Source organism: Zosterops lateralis, assembly GCF_965231275.1.
Source record: "Zosterops lateralis genome assembly, chromosome: 28".
NCBI classification, from domain to species: Eukaryota; Metazoa; Chordata; class Aves; order Passeriformes; family Zosteropidae; genus Zosterops; species Zosterops lateralis.
The window spans coordinates 1,625,453-1,644,179 of record NC_139788.1 but is presented as its reverse complement, the minus strand read 5'-3'; the positions used below and the strand labels follow the sequence as shown (position 1 = coordinate 1,644,179).

Sequence of the window (18,727 nt, the reverse complement as noted above, 5' to 3'; positions counted from 1 at the left end):
TAAGCCTTTTCCTGTACAAATAATTCCCCCTAAACTACAAGGAAGTTCAAGTGAGTGTTTGAGGATTCCAGTCTATTCATTCCTTGCATAATCCCAGTAACACATTAACATTCCCCAGAGCTATGCCAGTCCTCCCAGCAAGGTTTTCCAGTTAATTTGTTTTGTTGTGAATCAAATCGTGTTAAATAAACAGAGCAGATCCATTTCATCTCACTTCACATTTCTGAGAGGAAAATATTCAGTCTGTATTTTACTGAGAGCTGAGAACAAGGCAAAACATACTGAGGGCAAAATTAAGAGTGAAATACACATTCCCACACACACCTTCACCCACTTCTGCAAAAAGCCGATGTAATTTTGCATAACTTGAGATATCTGTGATCTTACTTTTCTGGGTCACTGTTATTCCACACCATTTAATGCTGACAATAGCTCCCAGTGAGTGCAGCTCTCTCCTGAGCACCACGGGATGTCCAAGCCCTGAGGCCTTTAATGAGGAGCTGAGAAAAGGATTTGTGTGTCTCCTGAAGTGAATGTTCACATGGAGGTTACACACATCTCCACAAGAACGGATTTCCCTTCAGCTACAAGACACATATTTTGTGCCCCACTCATGAAATGGGAAAAGCTGGGATGTCCAAACTCAGTCGTGGGTGCCCCACAGAGATATCAACACCCAGGGGCCACATCCATGGGGAAATGTGCTGGCAGGACACACGGGCAATGGAAAAGGAGACTGACAGTGACAGAATCCAGCTCAGGGAGAGCTGAGGGAGCTCGGAAGGGTCTGGAGAATTCCTGAGGGAGCTGGGGAGGGTCTGGAGCCCCAGGAGGGGCTGAGGGAGCTGGGGAAGGGTCTGGAGCCCCAGGAGGGGCTGAGGGAGCTGGGAAGGGGCTGAGCCTGGAGAAAAGGAGGCTCAGGGGGGACCTTGTGGCTCTGCACAAGTCCCTGCCAGGAGGGGACAGCTGGGGGTGGAATTTGGGATCTTATCCCAGGGAACAGGGACAGGAGGAGAGGGAACGGCCTCAGGCTGGGCCAGGGGAGGCTCAGGGGGGATATTGGGAGATTTCTTTACTGAAAGATTGTCCTTGCCTAGACTCTCAGGGCAGTGGTGGAGCTCACATCCCTGAAGGGTTCAAGAAAGGTGTGGATGCGGTACTTGGGGACATGATGAGGAGGTGTTAGGTCACAGGTTGGGCTAGATGATTTTAAAAGTCTCTTCCCGCCCAGCTCATTCAGCGATCTGACCGCCCCCGCTCTCCGTGAGGCGCTGAGGGGAACTGGGGCGGGGCAGAGGGCGGGGCTATACCAAGTTTGGCCACGCCCCCTCTATCGGGCTCTCGCCCCGCCCCCGTCCCGCCCCGCCCCGCGCATGCGCAGAGGCTCCGCTGGGCCTCATGCGGTTCCCAGCCGAGCCGGCCGGGAGCGGCGCCGCGCGCGCTCCGCACCTCCCGCCCGCTCCCCCCCGGCGCGCGCTGTCCGCCCGCCCGGCGGCCACAGGTGAGAGCGGCGGGCGGGACCATCCGGGCTGCGCTTTGGGGGGGGCGGGTATGGCCGAGCGGGACCCCGCGGGCCCGGCGGGGCCACACGCGGGCGGCGCGCACCGGAGGCGGGAATTTGTGGCGGGAGGAGCCGGGCAGGGCTCCAGCCCTCAGCGGCCGGGCGGGGGAAAACATCCCGGGGGAGTCGCTGTCAGCAATGTCAGCGCTGAGGAGCGTCTCCCCCTCAGCAGAGCCCGCACCGACACCGGTGTGTGTCGTGTCCAGGCGCGGGACAGATGAAGTACATCCTGGTCACCGGCGGGGTCATCTCGGGCATCGGCAAGGGGATCATCGCCAGCAGCATCGGCACCATCCTCAAGTCCTGCGGGCTGCATGTCACCTCCATCAAGATCGACCCTTATATCAACATCGATGCCGGTACCTTCTCCCCGTACGAGCACGGTGAGTGCCCCCCGGGCCCGGTGTGGGGGTGCTGGGAATGGAATGGAATGGCTTTGCTTGCCCAGAATCGTCTCCATACGAGCCTTTGTGCCTGCCAACACTGCAGGCTGTGTGTGAGGCTCCTGTGTGCCCAGCCCACAGCTCAGATGTGCTCTGGGCCTGTTCTGGCTGCTGCCTTAAGGGGGTCAGTCCCCACAGTTTTTGTCCTCTCTGTTATAAAAGGTTTTTAGTTCTGTTTGCCACTCTTAAACTTGCTGTGGCAATCAGGGAAGTGTCGCCCCTGCATTTCTTGCTTTCAAGTGTTTGAAGCTTTGCAGCAGCTTTCTCACGCTGCTTCACGTTAACAATATGCATTCTTAGAATTTATCATTGTGTTTTGCATAGTTGTTCTCTGAGAGAGAATTTGGCTGATGGTCATAGTGGCCAATGGAGTCAGGAGGTTGTGACCTCCTTGGGCCAATCTGTAAAAAGTGTATATAAGTAGAATTGGAGTCAGATAATAAAGAGCCTTCCATGTTTGACCCTGCTGCTGCTGCCTGCTGTCCTCTGTGAGGGTCCACACCACATCACAACGTGTTGCCCCTCTAAGAGCAAAAGTAACAGGGAAAGAGTTTCCTTATATTGAATTCTTCCACGTGCATGATTTGTGCGTGTTTCTGTGCCTGCAGGGGAGGTGTTTGTGCTGGATGATGGAGGGGAAGTGGACCTGGACCTCGGGAACTACGAGCGTTTCCTCGATATCCGACTCACCAAAGACAACAACCTGACCACGGGCAAGATCTACCAGTACGTCATCAACAAGGAGAGGAAGGGAGATTATCTCGGCAAAACGGTCCAAGGTGATGCAAAAACTTCTTTCGTGTGTTTCAGTCCTGCCTTTCATCTTCATTTGAGGCTCTGCACCATCCTGCTTGGACTGTGCTGGGCTTGAATCCAGCTATCTAATGTACCCAGTGATAAATGTGAACAGACTTCACACCAATCCATTTTGGGGTTGTTTGTTGGCTGTTTCAAATGGTTAATGCTTTTGTTAACTCATGTCATTAGAAAACCCAAAGGATTTGTGAGTATCAGATCAGTCCCTTCTCTTTTTAGCCACTCTCACAGCTGGTTGACATCAGGGCTTTTACAGACAGTTAAAAACAGAGTCGCTTTCTCTGCTTAGAGCAAAGAACAGTTTGTGCCTGAATCTTTCAGCTTAAAGGAAATGTTGTTTACATGTGTTTAAGTTAAGGCAGGGTTTCATTTCCTGCCAAGGCACTTGAAAATCACAGCCAAGAATAATCACTTGAAAAATGCATAGCTCTTTAAAGGCACAAATTTCTGCTCAGGCCCTGTGGGAAGCGCTGGCTAGTGATTGTCAGTAATTTGCTCTGTAATGAGTTAAGAGGGAGAAACGTGTGTGGGGGCTTTAACCTTTGCCTGGGTTTTCTTTTCCAGTTGTTCCCCACATCACAGATGCCATCCAGGAATGGGTGATGAGGCAGGCACGGATTCCTGTGGATGAAGATGGCATTGAGCCCCAAGTTTGTGTCATTGAGGTTTGTACCTTTAAAAAAAAAAAAAAGAGGTAGTTTTGTTTCTTGTGTGCAGTAAACTGATCTTTATTCATATTTACAGAAATGTTCAACTTTTATTGTTATTGAATGGGTTAAAAATTGCCCTTGTTAACTTCACTTTAATGTCTTAAATTGCAACCTGCAGCTGCCTCATGAGGGGCAGTCCCACAGGAGCCCAGGGAACAGCTGGAGCTGTGTCAGGAGGAGATTTTAGGCTGCAGAGCAGGGAAAGGCTCTTCCCCCAGAGGGTTCAGGCACTGCCCAGGCTCCCCAGGGAATGGGCACGGCCCCGAGGCTGCCACAGCTCCAGGAGCCTTTGGGATTGAGCTCCAGGGATGCCCAGGGGGGATTGTTGGGGGCTCTGGGCAGGGCCTGGGGCTGGGCTGGATCATCCTGGTGGGTCCCTCAGCTCAGGCTGTTCTGTGGCTCCAGGATCCTCAGCTCAGATCCCGAGGGAAGGCTCAGCTACAAGAGATCAAAGCTCTGAGGAAACCTCTGAGCTCAGCACCAACGTCCACAGGAGCTCCTGCTGCCTCCCTGCTTCAGCAAACTGGTGGGAAATGGAAATTGTTCCAGAGTCCCTCAGTTGCAGCTGTCAAGGGCAGCTCCACAAGGAGCCCATGGCCCAGGCTGTCCTTGTCCCCTGTCCTGGAGGGAAATCCCACTGCCCCACCAGCTTTGCTGCTGCCACAGCGCTCCAGGGGGGATTGTTGGGGGCTCTGGGGTTGGACTCACTGAGTCCCTTCCAGCTCAGGATATTTTATGAATTAACCTACAGAATGAATTTTTTTAGCTCTTCTGACTTAATTTGGCAGGCTAATCGTGCCGTGCCCTCTTCTCCCTTGGTGGACAAAACCTTCCTTGGAACCTCTTCCTGGTTCTCCTTTCAGGGGAGGTAAATCTCCCTCTGGAAACTCCTCAAAGTGACCAGTTCAGGCACAGATGTGGGGCAGGGAATGGCACAAGTCAGTGGTGGCAGTTTGCAGTGTGTTTATGGAACATTCTGCTGCCAAAGGGAGATGGAGGAAGGCAAAGGCTCGGACACTGCTGAGCTGGCTGCTGGCATTTGCTAAGGCTTGTCACAGAGCCCAGGTCGTGGTGACTTGGACTCTGCCTGCAGCTTGGGTGCCAATTTCTGTGCCAGGATCACAAGGACCAAGGAGGTGCTGTCTGACAGGGCCTGGGAGGCTCCAAGTGTGGTCTTGTACCTGTTCCTGTGTGTGTCCACTCTATATAGTTCCTAAAACTTCACAGAAATTTTGCTTCTCAGTGCCACCTAATGTTCGTAAATCATAATTCTCACATCTAACTCTTTTCTCTGTAGAGAAAATAGAGATCAAGCTCATGTCTCTGGACAGGTGCTGCCCATAGAGGAAGCTGATTTTCTTGTGGCTTTTTTTGATTTGTGGGGGAATTATGAAGGTAGAATAGTACCTGGAGTAGATTGTCTTTAGTGTGCACTTTCACCAGGTGCTGTTTTGGCAGTAGCTTTAATTCCCTGTGTCTGTGTGTGTGTCCCCAGCTCGGGGGCACCGTGGGTGACATCGAGAGCATGCCCTTCATCGAGGCCTTCCGCCAGTTCCAGTTCAAAGCCAAGAGGGAGAATTTCTGTAACATCCACGTCAGTCTGGTTCCCCAGGTAAGAATATAGATGATCAAAGGCTTCCTCAGTCCAAAATTTCCTAAATAGGTGTTTCTGGAATGCTGTGTCTCTTAAGTGTTGTTACTTTTGTATTTCTATGTATAATATAAACCTCTGGCAGAAATGCAGAGATTATATGCTTATGTATTTAAAAAATCTCACAGGCATTGTACAGGAACTTTTCAAAGGGTCTAAACATGTAATAAAGGCTTGGGAGTTGCAGAAATATGCAGCATGAGCATTTCTTGTGTCAGACTGGACTGGGTTTGACAGAGAAAATTGATAATTATGGAGTGCAGATCAATCTTTATTCTCATCTCCCTTTCTTCCCTTTTTTCATGGCCAGGTAATTTATAGAGAAAAATTAGAAATATAAAATATTAAAAGCAGTAGATAAGCCTTAGGCTCTCTTCCTGCATTCCAGTGGGCAGATTGGAACTTGCTGTTGCTTTCAGTCCTGGGGATTGAAATGGGCTACATGAGGTTCACGTGGATTGTCCAAGAACTGAGTCAAATTTTTTGTGAGATGGCTGAGAGTCGTGATTAACCTGCTGAATCATTGCTGCTGGTCACAATCTGACACCCCAACTGCTCTTCTCTGCCCAGCCAAGCTCCACAGGGGAGCAGAAGACCAAACCCACCCAGAACAGTGTCCGTGAGCTCAGGGGTCTCGGGCTCTCACCAGACCTGGTAAGGTTTGTGTTCCATGGCTTTGAATGTAAAAATCTGGCATATTGCAACAGCACTCTTGTCTAACTAATGCTTAAATTGTGAGCTCTTTTATAGTGGTGATAAATAAGGAAAAGAAATGGAGTTGTGGGGTTTTTTTTTCTCAAATCACAGAGACAGTTCTTTTTAGAGGTTTGTTTTATGAATGCCTGAGTGTTTCTGTTTTTGTGTCACCACCCTGATGTTGCTGCTCTGTCAGATTGTTTGCAGGTGCTCCACTCCACTGGATACCTCAGTAAAAGAGAAGATTTCCATGTTCTGTCATGTTGAACCAGAACAGGTGAGGATTGCTGTCTGTGCTTCCCTGCAGTAAATACTGGAGCTGTTTGTCAGACTCTGGGGGGAGTTTTGTCTGTTCCAGCTCTGTGTTTTGGTAGCTGCATAATTCATTTGCTGCTTTATCTTACCTCCCTTCCTGACACATGGAACTGTTGCTAAACCAATTCTTTTTGCACCTAGGTTTTCTTGTAAGGTGATTGGTGTAAGGTTAGAGAATTTTATGGAATCTGAGGTGATTTCTGAATCAGTTTTGACCTTAATTGTACTTCCACATTCCTTCTGTGAACATAAAACTATGAGATTTTCCAGTATTTAGAGGGGAAAAGATTGCCCAGAATTAAAGGATAGATGACTGTACTTCATACTCTACTCTTTTCACAATATTATTCTTCTGCCCAAGAATTCTTGAGGAGAGATTTCACAGAGGTTGAAATTCCATGTTTGCACCATTCTTTCTATACTGAGACTCATAACACAATCTAAGTTGGATCTTGGAAAATAGAAGTATTTAGGCTGAGTATTAGCACTTTCCAATCCAGCTGGAGCTTCAAAATGTTGTCTTTTTTGTGAAAAACTGAGTATAATAACTTCACACTCCCAAGTTCTGTCAAGTAATTTTTATTAATTCTCTCTACAGCAAGACTAAACTTGAGTCCTGCAATTTCAAGCATTTCACTGCTGTGCTTATATGCAATAATGGGAATAATGTTGATGTGTCATCAGTAAAATATCTGCCAGGAATTCAGAATAAGTTGGCTCTTGTCCCTTTCCAGGCAGTTTAGTGCAGTTCTGTGTAGTTGCAGCTCTGGCTGCACTTGGATTGTGAAGTGAACAGCACTGAGGGTAAAAGAGGAAAATGTGCAGCCAGAGGGGTTTGTCTGGTGCAAGTGTTGAACTCTGCTTTCTTTTGAGTCAGTAGAAATGAGGATTTTAAAAGAGTTTTGCCAGTGTGTTTTGGATCCTTAAAGTACAGCTTCATTATTAATTATATATTAAATATTAATAAATAATATTAATTATTAATGGACAGGTAACAGTTGTCCTGAGCCATCTTTTCCCATTTCAGTGAACTAGAACTGTTGATGCAGATTTTTTGTCACTGACCTGAGAATTCTTTACACATAATTGTGTAATCTTAAATTTGATAAAGGACACCCTTTAAAATGTATTGTTGTGCTGGGGTCATAGATTTCCCTGGGTTTCAGTCAGACTGGGAGCCCTGGTTGGGGAGGAGAGTGGTGGAAAAGGAGAAGCTGTGCAGCTTCATGTGAGATTCTGTGTCACAGGAGTCTCTCTGGAGTGTTCTTTGAACTTTGCTGTGTGCTGCTCACAGAATGTGCTGGGTCACTGTGTCACAGCCCTTCCCAAGGAGCAGAAATGCCTTGGGAGTGCTGAAAAATGGCTTTTTCAAGCTTAAAGATAACCAGTATTAAGCTATTGATACGTTATTGGAAGTTTAGGTGGTTGTATGGTTTTCTGCTGGAGACAGGAACACTGAATATCAGAGTGAAAATGAGTGTATGGCAGTGGATGGCTGTGTTTTAATGACACCTTTATTTCATGGACAGGTCATTTGTGTTCATGATGTCTCCTCCATCTACCGGGTTCCTCTGTTGTTGGAGGAGCAGGGAGTTGTGGATTACTTCAGGCACAGGCTGGACCTTCCCATCGAGAGGCAGCCCAGGAGGATGCTCATGAAGTGGAAGGAGATGGCTGACAGGTGAGCTGCACACTTGAGAACTGGTTTATATTCTTTCTTGTTGGTTGTGTGAGATGATGAATGTTATTTCCTGTTCTTTGAGGGTTCTTACAGGCTCACGTTGTTTTTTTTTTTTTTTCCTTTTGCTCAGAGCTCCAAAAAGTTTTGTCAAACCCATCAAAGCTTTGAGTGTTTCCAGGGTGAGGAACCCAGAGCTGCTGTAGATGTGCCTGTGCCTCCCCACTCTCATTGTACAAAATCTTGTATCTTACCCTAAATCTCCTCTCTTTTACATTAAAACCATCACCACTTGTCCTGGCACAACAGACCCTACTACAAAGCTTTTCTCTTTCCCTAAAAATTTCTCATAAATCCTCTTACTGGAATGTTGCCATAAAGTCTCCCTGGAGTTTTTTCTTCTTGAGGCTGAATCACCCAAATTCCCTCAGCCTTTTCTCCATAAAATCCTGTGAGATAAACTCAGTGAGATCCTTATCTTATGTTGGAATTGTACTGGCTGAGTCAAACCCAGCTTGAAGTAATTAAAAGCTGGACAGCTCTGCCCTCCCTTTTTATAAAAAAAAAAACTCTCAGTGACATTACAAAGTGTTGAAATCCTTTTGTAGCTATATGGAGATGTCAGGAGTGTCAATAAAGAATATTTTTGAGTGTGTTTTCAGGCAAGTGAGACAAGTATTTGGTACCTGTTCTGAGACTCCTTGGACACTGTTTTTTTTTTTTCTTGTGAGGAATACACTCAATATTAATGAGGAAATAGTGAATTAAGTCTTTTCAGAAAGGGATTGAAAGTCAACTGAAGCCTTAAATATGTTTGTTTTTATAAGAAATTAATTTTCAACATCTAGATGCTTTCCTTTGTTTCTATGCCTGACATAAACCAGCCCTTATATCAATAACATTTCCTTTTGGTGGGGAGAGCCCTTGCTCAGCAGCTGGGCTGAAGATATTTAGCAATTCTAAAACTTTAAACAAACCCTTGGCTGCAGCCAGGAGTGCTGTGTGAATCCCCAGGTGCTGAGGATTTGAAAGTTTGGGCAGCACAGCCTTTAGGAGTCCAGAAATGCTTTCTGTGTTTGTAGCTGATCTGAATCCACCAGCAGCAGCGTGGGAAGAGTCTGTGCAGCACAAACATGTGCCAAGCTGTGCTTTGATCCTCTGCTAGGACTCCACTGCAGCCTTTGAATCTCATGCAGCTTCCTGAAAAGGCAGTTTGGATCTGCTCAGAAATGGCTTTTTCATCATCAGGGGAGATGAGTTAATTTATGTGTGGCTTTCTGCAACTGTTTTCCCTCAGTCGTTGTTTTGGTTTTGGTCTGGCTTTGATGTTTCTAAATCCTAATAATTATAAAAGGTCACTCTTCCAAAGACGTCAGGAGAGCACACAGCTGGTTGTTCCTTGGGAAGATGAAGAGAATGGGAGTGATTTCGATCCCTCTCCTGTTCCTGCTGGAATAATAATAATAATAATAGTAATAATAGTAATAAATAACGTGTTCTTGTGTTCTGTAGGTACGACCGTCTACTTGAGACATGTTCCATTGCTCTGGTGGGCAAATACACCAAGTTTTCTGACTCCTATGCCTCTGTCATCAAAGCTCTGGAGCACTCTGCCCTGGCCATCAACCATAAACTTGACATTAAGGTAGGGATGGGTCTGTGTGTGTGGGGTAAAAACAAAACTCCCCCTGTCCTGTTCCCACCTACAGTGCTGCCCATCCTAATGCAGATTTTCACCAACCCACAGAGAGAAAGGGAGAAGTGATTCAGCCAGTGAACATCCCAATTGCATCAAAACAGCTGTTTTGATGGGTAACAGCATTAAAACAGCTCTTATCAGAGCCTAAACCAGCTTCAGAGCAAAGCAGCCTCTCCTGTGAGCTGCATGAGGTGTCTGGAGTGGGAGAAGGGCACTCTCTGCTTTAATTTCTCTGACACTTGTTGCAAGTGATTCTTTTTGGGCTTTGTTGCTGTTAACCTTGTGGCACTCAGGTTTTATGATGCTTAGATTTTATTAATACTTTCATGCTGTTTTAGCTGCAGTGATGCTTTAGGGGTCTTGGGCATAGCTGGATGCTCTGAAGAGGTGAAATAATGTACCTGTTGCCAGAAATTTTATTTTTATTTCAATAGATTTCTAAATGTGCAGCAGTTTCATGATGCCAGCGAATCATAGGAATAGGTGGTTGCTTTTTAACAGTGCTGATCTAAGTCAGGATTTCCTTCCAACTTCCAAAATCAGTAGAGGTGAAAATTAGCAAAAACAAGTGAGAGTGAAGTGTAAATTCCCTGGCACAGCTGGGTGTGAGTGGCTCAGGAGTGGAGTGAGCTCTGTGAGCCTTGGGCACAGAAATCTCCTGCTAAAGAACTGAGTAGCTGTAGTTAGTTAAAGAACTGATTGCTAGTTCTGCAACTTCCAAGAAACAAACAAACAAAAAAAGAAGGACAAACCAGTTCTTTTAAAGGTTTAAAGCAGCCTGCCAGAACATCCAGAAGTTCAGAGGTATTGGAATACTGGAGATGAGAAAATGGAAAAAATTGCAGGGTTTGTTTCCATTGTCGTAACACCCTTTAATTACAGCAGCCTGTGTTTCACCATATCCTATTTCTCCTTCAGTGCCTCTTGAGGAAGATGTTTATTTGATGAGAGAGGGATGGTTCTTTCTCCTCTCTGTGTGGTGGTTTTGTCTGCACAGCCCCGTGTTCCCACCTTGCTGTGCTGCATTAACAGCTCACATTTAACATTGCAGCCTCAGGGACTTGGTGTAAAGTCACAGCAGAGCTGCAGAGAGGGGAGGACAGAGAAACCCTGGGCTATGTTTGTGCACCAAGAGCAGGGTGGTGAGGAAAGTAATTTTGTTGGCCAACAGATGGGAAGTCAGCCTAGAAAAAAACCTTAAGTATCCACTAGGAAACAAATCCAGGAGGAATGATGCTGTTTTAATTTAATGAGAATTCAGGAAGTCCTGTACACTCTTGTGACAATATCTCATCATCCTTTTTTTTTGTTGTTTTGTTTTTTTTTTTTCCCCCAGTACATTGACTCTGCTGACTTGGAGCCAGACACTCTGCAGGAGGAGCCTGTGAGGTACCACGAGGCCTGGCAGAAGCTCTGTGGTGCTGAGTAAGTTCTGCTGTGCCCCCTTTTTCCTTGGAGAATTTGTGATAAACCTGCTGCTGCTGACAGCTCTGCAGTCAAGGGCCTCACTGGAGATTTGTCAGGCCCCAAACACCCCTTGGGGCATTGAGGATAAGGTGTTAAAAGGAGAATTGTTAAATAAATGACAGAGGTGGTGAAAGGCAGCAGTGGGGGAAATGATCAGGCTGATGAGGAATGCACACCTGTGTGATCAGGGGGAAACAGAGAGAAAATCAGGAGGAAGGAAAAAGTCTGGTGAAGGCTGTTAAAGCCAGGGTGAGAATGGAAGGTGGGAATGGGGTAATAAATTCTTCAGAAATAAAGTGTGAGAGCAGGAATAGTATTATTATTATCCTTAGTATCAAAGGAGTGCCATGAGTTGGCACAAAAACAAGAACAAGAGGGGCCTGTTACCCCTCAGGGTGGCAGGATTTGAGTGAGATGAGAAGAAAAAACCTCCTGCAGGGTTTGGGGTTAGGACAGCCTGACTCTGTAGCCAGAGGCTTCCTCAGCATGGGCCTGGCTGGGTGATGTGTTTGGTGCTGGGTTGTGAGTCCCACAGCACGAAGCATTTCAGTGTGGTAACCTGCAAAATATTCAGGATCTCTCTTTGGGAAGGTAAAATTGGCATTTATAAAATCTTTCCCTGTAAATTCCGCTTTATGTGACAACTCTGTGAAGTTATATGGAAACTGTTGCAGCCACGTGGCTCCTTCAGAGCCCTTTTCAGGGGAGAAGTCTTGCAAAAACATGATTTTAGGGGAGGGAGGTGATAAATGTGGTTTGGGGCAGCCAGACTGAAGGAATCTTTTCATCCTCACACAGCGGAGTTCTGGTTCCTGGTGGATTTGGTGTTCGAGGGACAGAAGGCAAAATTCAAGCCATTTCCTGGGCAAGAAAACAGAAAAAACCCTTCTTAGGTAAGAAGAAATAAAGCAAAGGGGAAAGGAGGTTGAACAGCAGCCTGAGTGGCTGCAGCAGGAGCTGCCCTGGTGGTCTCTGGTGTGTGGGATGGGCAGGTTTGCAGGCAGCTGTCTGAGGAAAGCTGAGCTGGGGGTGCAGCCTCATCCCTGGTCAGCTCTGCAGTGCTCAGGGCTGGCTGGGGTGTGCTGGCAGGGAGGCTGGGATGAGAGGAGAGCAGTCTGGGGGTGTTTCAGATCAGCCCATAGTGATCTTGGCACCAAGGAATCCATGACTGCATTTCTGTGGTGAGGCTGAGCTGGAGTGTGAGCAGAAGGGATGGGAAAGTGAGGTACAGACCTCTAAATCCCAGCCCAAGATGTGCCTCCCCCAGGTTTTCCTGTGGCTCAGGACACTCTGTGAAGGTCTGTGTGGCTCAGAGCTCCTTGCCTTGCCCTGATCCATGTCCTGCCTTCCCACAGGAGTCTGTCTGGGAATGCAGTTGGCTGTGGTGGAGTTTGCTCGCAGTGTCCTTGGCTGGCAAGGTAATGGCACAAAACCCTCCCTGCCTTTGCTCATTTCTTGGGTTGCTTGAGGTAATCTCTGTGATTTGTTTAGATACCTGTGAGTTTAAATTTTTCATAGGTTTAATTTTTTTTACCTAGACCTGTAAAAAATCCCTCTCTCTTTTGCTAATTCAAACTAAAAAGAACATTTTCTTTACCCTATTTAAAGCAAAATCAATGGAATAAGTATTTTTATAATGACAGAAAGCTCCTTATTGCTTCACATGAGGTTCAGCTCCTGAATTAAACACCTGAGCATCCCAAATTCCCACTGCAGGCTGTGGGAATGGAGCCCAAAAGGCAGTTCAGCAATTGCAGCTCCCAAAAGGAAGTTCAGCAATTGCAGCTCCCAAAAAGCAGTTCAGCAATTGCAGCTCCCAAAAATCAGTTCAGCCAGCCAGCAGTTGCAGCTCCTTCAGTGACTGGAGTTACCTTTTGAGCCCCACTGCTGGAATTGAGCAGGTCCCTGTTAACAGAACTCCCTAAATGGAGTTCTCAGCCTGGCTCCTGATTCTCTGCAGTAGGGAGGGTGGGGAATAAGGAGTTTCTCAGACCACTCTGCTCCTTTCCCCCTCCTCGCCTTCATTTCTGTATTTAAAAGTGTTGAACATTTGTTTTTCCTGAATGAGGGTGGGTTATCAAAGGCTGCAGCCTTTGGAATTGATACCAAACAGTGCTGAGAGCTCTGTTCTTGCTGCCTGGGGTGTTCTGTGCACAGCTGAGGATGAGGAGCAGCTGCCCCTGGGGCAGGTCCTGTCATGGTGTGAACCCACTGGGTGTCTCTGATTGCTGAACTTTACATTGCAGATGCCAACTCGACAGAGTTTGACCCCAAAACTTCTCATCCAGTGGTGAGTTTTTGGTGATTTACTTGTGATATCCTTACTAGAATTGCCTGCACATCCCTGGCAGTGTCCCAGGCCAGGTTGGACGGGGTTTGGAGCAGCCTGGGACAGTGGGAGGTGTCCCTGCCATGGCTGGGGTGGCACTGGATGGGATTTAAGATCCCTTTCAACTCAAACTGTTGTATGAGAGTCCTGAATTCCTGGGAATATTTGTGGAAGGCTCTGTGTTTCTGGTCCAGGATCCACCACAATGATTGGCTTCTGCTCTAATTTAAAATGCTGCTCAAAGCCAGGAAGTTATCAATAAACAGCTTATGGTATTACTTATCAAAGAGTAAGCAATTCTGACCTGGGGGTTTTGTTTCCATAAATTTTCTCATTTGTTTAACATGCATTTCAGTGAACAGCACATCACTGGTGTGTGCAATGTGTGTAAAAAATGTGAAAATTTCCTGAATATCCACAAACCTCCCATGTGTACTGTACTGCCTTTACTGAACAACTTGACCAGCTAACCTAGTTCTGCTGGTCTGCCTTGGCCAGACAGTGCTCCTTGGGCTGGTTCTCTTGGTTTTTTTGCATGAATATTGGTGGGATTTTAATTTTCTTTAATGTCTCAGAGTCAGCCTGTTTATTGTTATTCCTCCCTGATTCTCACCTCCCTCTGAATTCTTTCCACAGGTCATAGACATGCCAGAACATAACCCTGGGCAAATGGGTGGGACAATGAGGCTTGGCAAGAGAAGGACACTCTTCCAAACCAAGAATTCAATCATGAGTAAGGCCTTTCTATCCCCTCTGCTGGAAATGTTTCCTGGGGATGGATGGTGGGATGGGGAAGTGAGACCTGGGGATGTTGAAGCAGCTGCTTTGGTGGGGAATGGGGATCAGGGAATTCCAATCCCTGCAGAAGTGGGAGATCCTGCAGGATGCTGAGCAGATGGATGTGTTAAAAGCTGTGATCACTGCCCTAAGGAACATTTTCTCTCTGCTGCAGGGAAGCTCTATGGAGATCATGACTTCTTGGAAGAGAGACACAGACACAGATTTGAGGTAAAAAAATGCTCATGTAGGCATTGGACTTTCCTGTGTAATCCAGACACAAGAGATCATGGCTTGTTCTTGCTCCTGGTTTTCTAGGTCAATCCAGAACTGAAAAAGTGTTTTGAAGAGCAAGGTCTGAAGTTTGTGGGGCAGGATGAGGAGGGAGAGCGGATGGAGGTGGTTGAGCTGGAAGGTGAGTCCTTCAGCAGTTGGTTTGTGGGTGTGGGATGGACAAGGGAAAATGTTTGGAGGGGAATGGAGCAGGTTTTAATGGAGCAGGTTTTAACTCCCACACATTCAGACTGTGTGGGAATGATTCCATCCATAAAATGATGGTAAAAATAAAGTCCCATGTCTCTCTTCATTTATGGACAAAAGTCATGGAAATAAATGATCAAGGCTTCCCCATCATCAGGGCTCCAACATAGCCAGGATTTCACCTGCAGTTTGACAGACCTTGATGTGAATGTTTTTTTTTTTTGTTCCTCCCAGAGCATCCTTTCTTCGTTGGTGTTCAGTATCACCCCGAGTTCCTCTCCAGGCCCATCAAGCCATCACCCCCATACTTTGGGCTCCTCCTGGCCTCTGCAGGGAGACTCACCCACTACCTCCAGAAGGGCTGCAGGCTCTCCCCGAGGTGGGTTTCAGAGCTGTCACAGACATTGCTGCTTCCTGCAGGGTAACCCAGAGTGGGTGGATTTAATGGTGCAGTTACTTGGTGCTGCTGTTCCCCATTATCTGCAATTCTGTTTGCCAGAATTGGGAAGAATTTGGCAGAAATCTTGGGACTGTGCAACAAGTAACAGCCATTTGGTACTGACCTGTTCTCCTCACAGAGAACATTGAGGGGTTGCTGGGGGCTGACAGGCACTAAACAAAAAACAGACCAAATGCAGAGGGGAATCAGCAGTGCCTCTGTCACACCCAGGGAAGTGTAAATGCCAAAAGGAAAGTGTTGGCTCTGTGGGATTCCAGTGTTGGTGTGGACATCACAGTGGTCAGCTGTGGTCCAGAAGAGTTAATTGAGTGAGAGACTCATGTCAGTGCCTCCAAGGGTTGAGGGATGTTTTAATTCCCTGCTTTTGCACATTTGAGTTTGAAATGGCTCTTTGCAGCAGAGGAGCCAAACTTTTCCCTGTGCTGCAGCATCCCACGTTAATTATCAGCCCTTAAAGCACTTTGTGCTCCCTGAACCCAAATATTTTACCCCTGCAGGGACACCTACAGCGACCGGAGTGGCAGCAGCTCTCCTGACCTGGAGATAACAGAGCTGAAGTTCCCTTCAGCAAATCATGACTGATTCCTGGTAATGTCTCTACTTCTTCCTTTCGGAAGAGAATTCTTGCCTGGTTTTTGCTCCTGGGATCTGCTTTGCACATTATTTCTCACACCAGGAGATGTGCTGGTGCTCCAGCCCTGCTGAGGGCTGGGTGGTGCCTCTGTCTGTGTAACAGCTGGGGATGCAAAGGGACACAATAAAATACAGACACACCCAGAGGAATTCAGGGTTAGAGTCAGATAAAAGCACCAGTGGAGCACACACTCCTGAAAATAGGGGCAAAGCTGTGCAAGGGGGTTCCTGGGTTTAGGAAATTCAGTATTTTGCAGTCCCTCACCTTTGTAAAAACATCATGGAAGTATCCATAGTGTCCATCTCCTGGGACAGCAGTTCCTGTCAGACCTGGGGCTCAAGCTCTGCTCTGTAAGGGCTGCAGGTGTCACAGGGATGTGGAAACTGGATGTACACAGTCCTGGGAAGGAGAAGACACTAAAAACTGGCACTCAGACTGCACCAGTAAAACTGGGAGACTTCAAATTTGCATTCTCCCTGTGTGCAGGAGTTAATAATGGATGTGAGAGCTGCTCTGGCTGGTTTGTGTGGGGGCTTTGCAGGAGCTGAGCAGTGTCTGCACACACCTCTGGGGCACTGAAAGGGTCCCTTGGTGTAAGTGACACTTCCAGAGTGCCCTGCAGAGGGAGAGCAGGGCCAGCTCCCCATCCCTGGGGACAGGACTGGGGCCAGATGTGACTGCTGGGGGTGCTGGGCTGTTCCTCAGCTGGGTCAACACCAAGAATTTAAAAATCCTCCCTGTAAATTTTTATCTAAAGATACTCTGAACCTTGGTCTCAGTGACAGTGTCCCCTGATGTGGCCTGGAGGCTGTCCCCACGTGAGGAGGGTGGCAGTGTCCCCAGCCCAGCTCCCCTGCGGCTGCAGCAGGATAAAAATGTTGATTTGGTGCTGAGCAGGGCTCACTCCCTGTGCCCTGTGGGTGTGTGTGTGGGAGGAGCTCCAGGGGAGCAGGTCACAGCCTTTGGTGGAGCCACAGTGCCCCTGGAAAGGTGACAGACACTCCTGAGCTGGCTCAGGGCTCTCCTGTCAGACTCTGCCTCCAGTGCTGTGCAGTTCCAGCCTGTGGCTCTTCCCTGTCAGTAATTCCTGCTCCTTTTCTCTTTTCCTCTCCAGGTGTGTCCCTGCTGCAGAGAGGAGTCTCCATTAGGTTTTCCAGGTGTTCTTACAGCAGTAGCTTCAACACCCTCAGCTTTGGGCTTTCCTAACTTATGGGTTTATAATTTTTATTCTGAGATCCTGTCCCTTATTTCCTCAGCTTTCCTGTCCTTCCTTTATTTTCTATATAGATCTTGGGTTATTTGTGGAGGAGAGTTCACAGAGACCCCTCCAGACTTGTTCCTTCAGTTGCACCAGCCTGGAGGTCAAAGCAAACTGGGCTGTGGGATTTGCTGTGCTGAGGGAAATCCCATGGCACAAATCCTTCCCAGTGCAGGCATCAGGGTGCCCTGGACACTGACAGTGGAGTTGATTTCTCCTGTCCTTCTGCTCCCTCCTCAGTCTTTATTTACTGATGAAATTATGGATGGCACAAGATTTTAGGGGCTGGCTTAGTGTCTGAGCTGGGCTGTGCTGCAGAGAGGACTCTGGGCAGCTTCATGCAGCCTTTTTAATTTGGAGGTTATTTTTTTTTTCAGGGGAAGGGGATGATTTTGGGTTTAATTTTTTTTTTTTTCAGTAGCATTTGCAAACCTTTGGCACTGGTGCTCTTGGTGCATTCATTGTCACTATGAATTTGTAAACCAGGAGAATCTTCCTGGAATAGTGTTACTGTGGAACACGCTCAGCTCTGGCTGAGGTGTCCCTGCAGGGATGTGATGAACTGGGATCAGGTTGTGGGGAGCAGGAGAACAAAGCTGCCAGGGAAACCCTGACCCCAGGGCTCCATGTGAACCCTCCCTGTGCCAGCAGCGCTCCTGGAGCTGCTCCTGGGGCTGGGAAACTCCGACCTCTTGCATCAAGGGGGAGGTGAGAACAGAGTGAACCACTGAACCACTTCCACTGCTGCCTTGAACTGTGTCCCTGACCTGGGGCACAGCAGCTCCTGGTGCTTTTTCATGGATTTGAAGTGGAGCCATTTGTTGCCTTTTTTTGTCCACGCTGGGGTGGCGTGTCCTGTGCTCCTGCATTTCCCAAAGGTTGTTCCTCACCCTGCCCTGGGTGTTGCTGTGCACTGCTGAGGGGGTTTGTTTCCCTGCCTGCTGCTGCCCTGGAACAGCCTGTGTGTGTGGCCTCGGCTGACTGAGGGCAAAGGAAGGAAGGAAAATTGTCTCTGATGTCGCACACTCAGCTGCAGGTGCTCTGGAGTTTGGGGAGAGCTGCACAGTCACACCTGGCTGAGCCACCAAACCAACCCCTGTCCTGTCCCTCCTCAGTGATCTCCTTCCTCCCCAGCCACCCCTTGCTTTAGTCCTCATTGTTTTAAATATTCCCTGTAAAGCTGCTGTGAGCCTGGAGAGCTTGGAGCATTCCTGGTGTGCCAATTGCAGCTGCTGTGCAGGAATTCCTGAGCTGCAGTGAGTGCTCTGCTACTGCCCAGTCCTGCCCTGTCCTGGCTGCTGCTGGGGCAGGGTGAGATCCTCCCTCGGCTGCAGCACAACTGTGGGTTTTTTTTTTTCTCCTGAAATGTTTGTTTTAGCCAAAACCGTGCAACTGACTTGGTCATTAAAGCTCATTTGTAACAAACTGAGAAAGGAGCTCTGAGCCTGCTCTGTTCCTGCCTGTTTGGAGGGAAAGACTGAGGCACAAAACTGCCCAATCTTTAATCAATCCTCTCTAAGTTACCAAAAACTTGTGAGCTGTATTCACAGTGGGTTTAGACATGGAGCTCCAATGTCTGAAGTTACGGAGCTGGAGTTCTTCCAGCAGTGGAGGAGCCTGGGCTGAGCCTGCAGGCTTTGCAGGGCAGAAAAGGGCTTTGAGCTGCCCCAGGAGGGTTTGTCCCACCCCTCTCCTCCTCCTTCCCTCAGCCCCACTCTGGCCCTGCTCTCCTCTGCCCGGAGGAGCAGCCGCG

The 18,727-nt window shown here is 47.8% G+C and overlaps 1 protein-coding gene across 1 annotated transcript; it reads left to right on the top strand.

Moving 5' to 3' along the window:
* The first annotated feature begins 1,442 nt into the window (after nt 1-1,442).
* CTPS1 (CTP synthase 1) lies at nt 1,443-18,402 on the top strand. Its single transcript, XM_083879655.1, has 19 exons — nt 1,443-1,501; nt 1,768-1,944; nt 2,613-2,783; nt 3,385-3,485; nt 5,026-5,142; nt 5,752-5,835; nt 6,074-6,154; nt 7,722-7,873; nt 9,383-9,515; nt 10,906-10,994; nt 11,835-11,929; nt 12,392-12,454; nt 13,283-13,326; nt 14,002-14,098; nt 14,318-14,373; nt 14,461-14,557; nt 14,857-15,001; nt 15,580-15,670; nt 16,831-18,402. The coding sequence occupies exons 2-18, from the start codon at nt 1,779-1,781 to the stop codon at nt 15,662-15,664; spliced, it is 1,776 nt and encodes a 591-aa protein (XP_083735781.1). The 5' UTR covers nt 1,443-1,501; nt 1,768-1,778; the 3' UTR covers nt 15,665-15,670; nt 16,831-18,402.
* The last annotated feature ends 325 nt before the right edge of the window (nt 18,403-18,727 follow it).

Excerpts from the sequence above, each read along its gene's own strand:
- CTPS1 (XM_083879655.1), top strand. The coding sequence starts at position 1,779 with ATGAAGTACATCCTGGTCACCGGCGGGGTCATCTCGGGCATCGGCAAG. Across the intron at positions 2,784-3,384 it reads TCTCGGCAAAACGGTCCAAG|TTGTTCCCCACATCACAGAT; the intron begins GTGATGCAAAAA and ends TTTCTTTTCCAG. Across the intron at positions 14,374-14,460 it reads GACACAGACACAGATTTGAG|GTCAATCCAGAACTGAAAAA; the intron begins GTAAAAAAATGC and ends CTGGTTTTCTAG.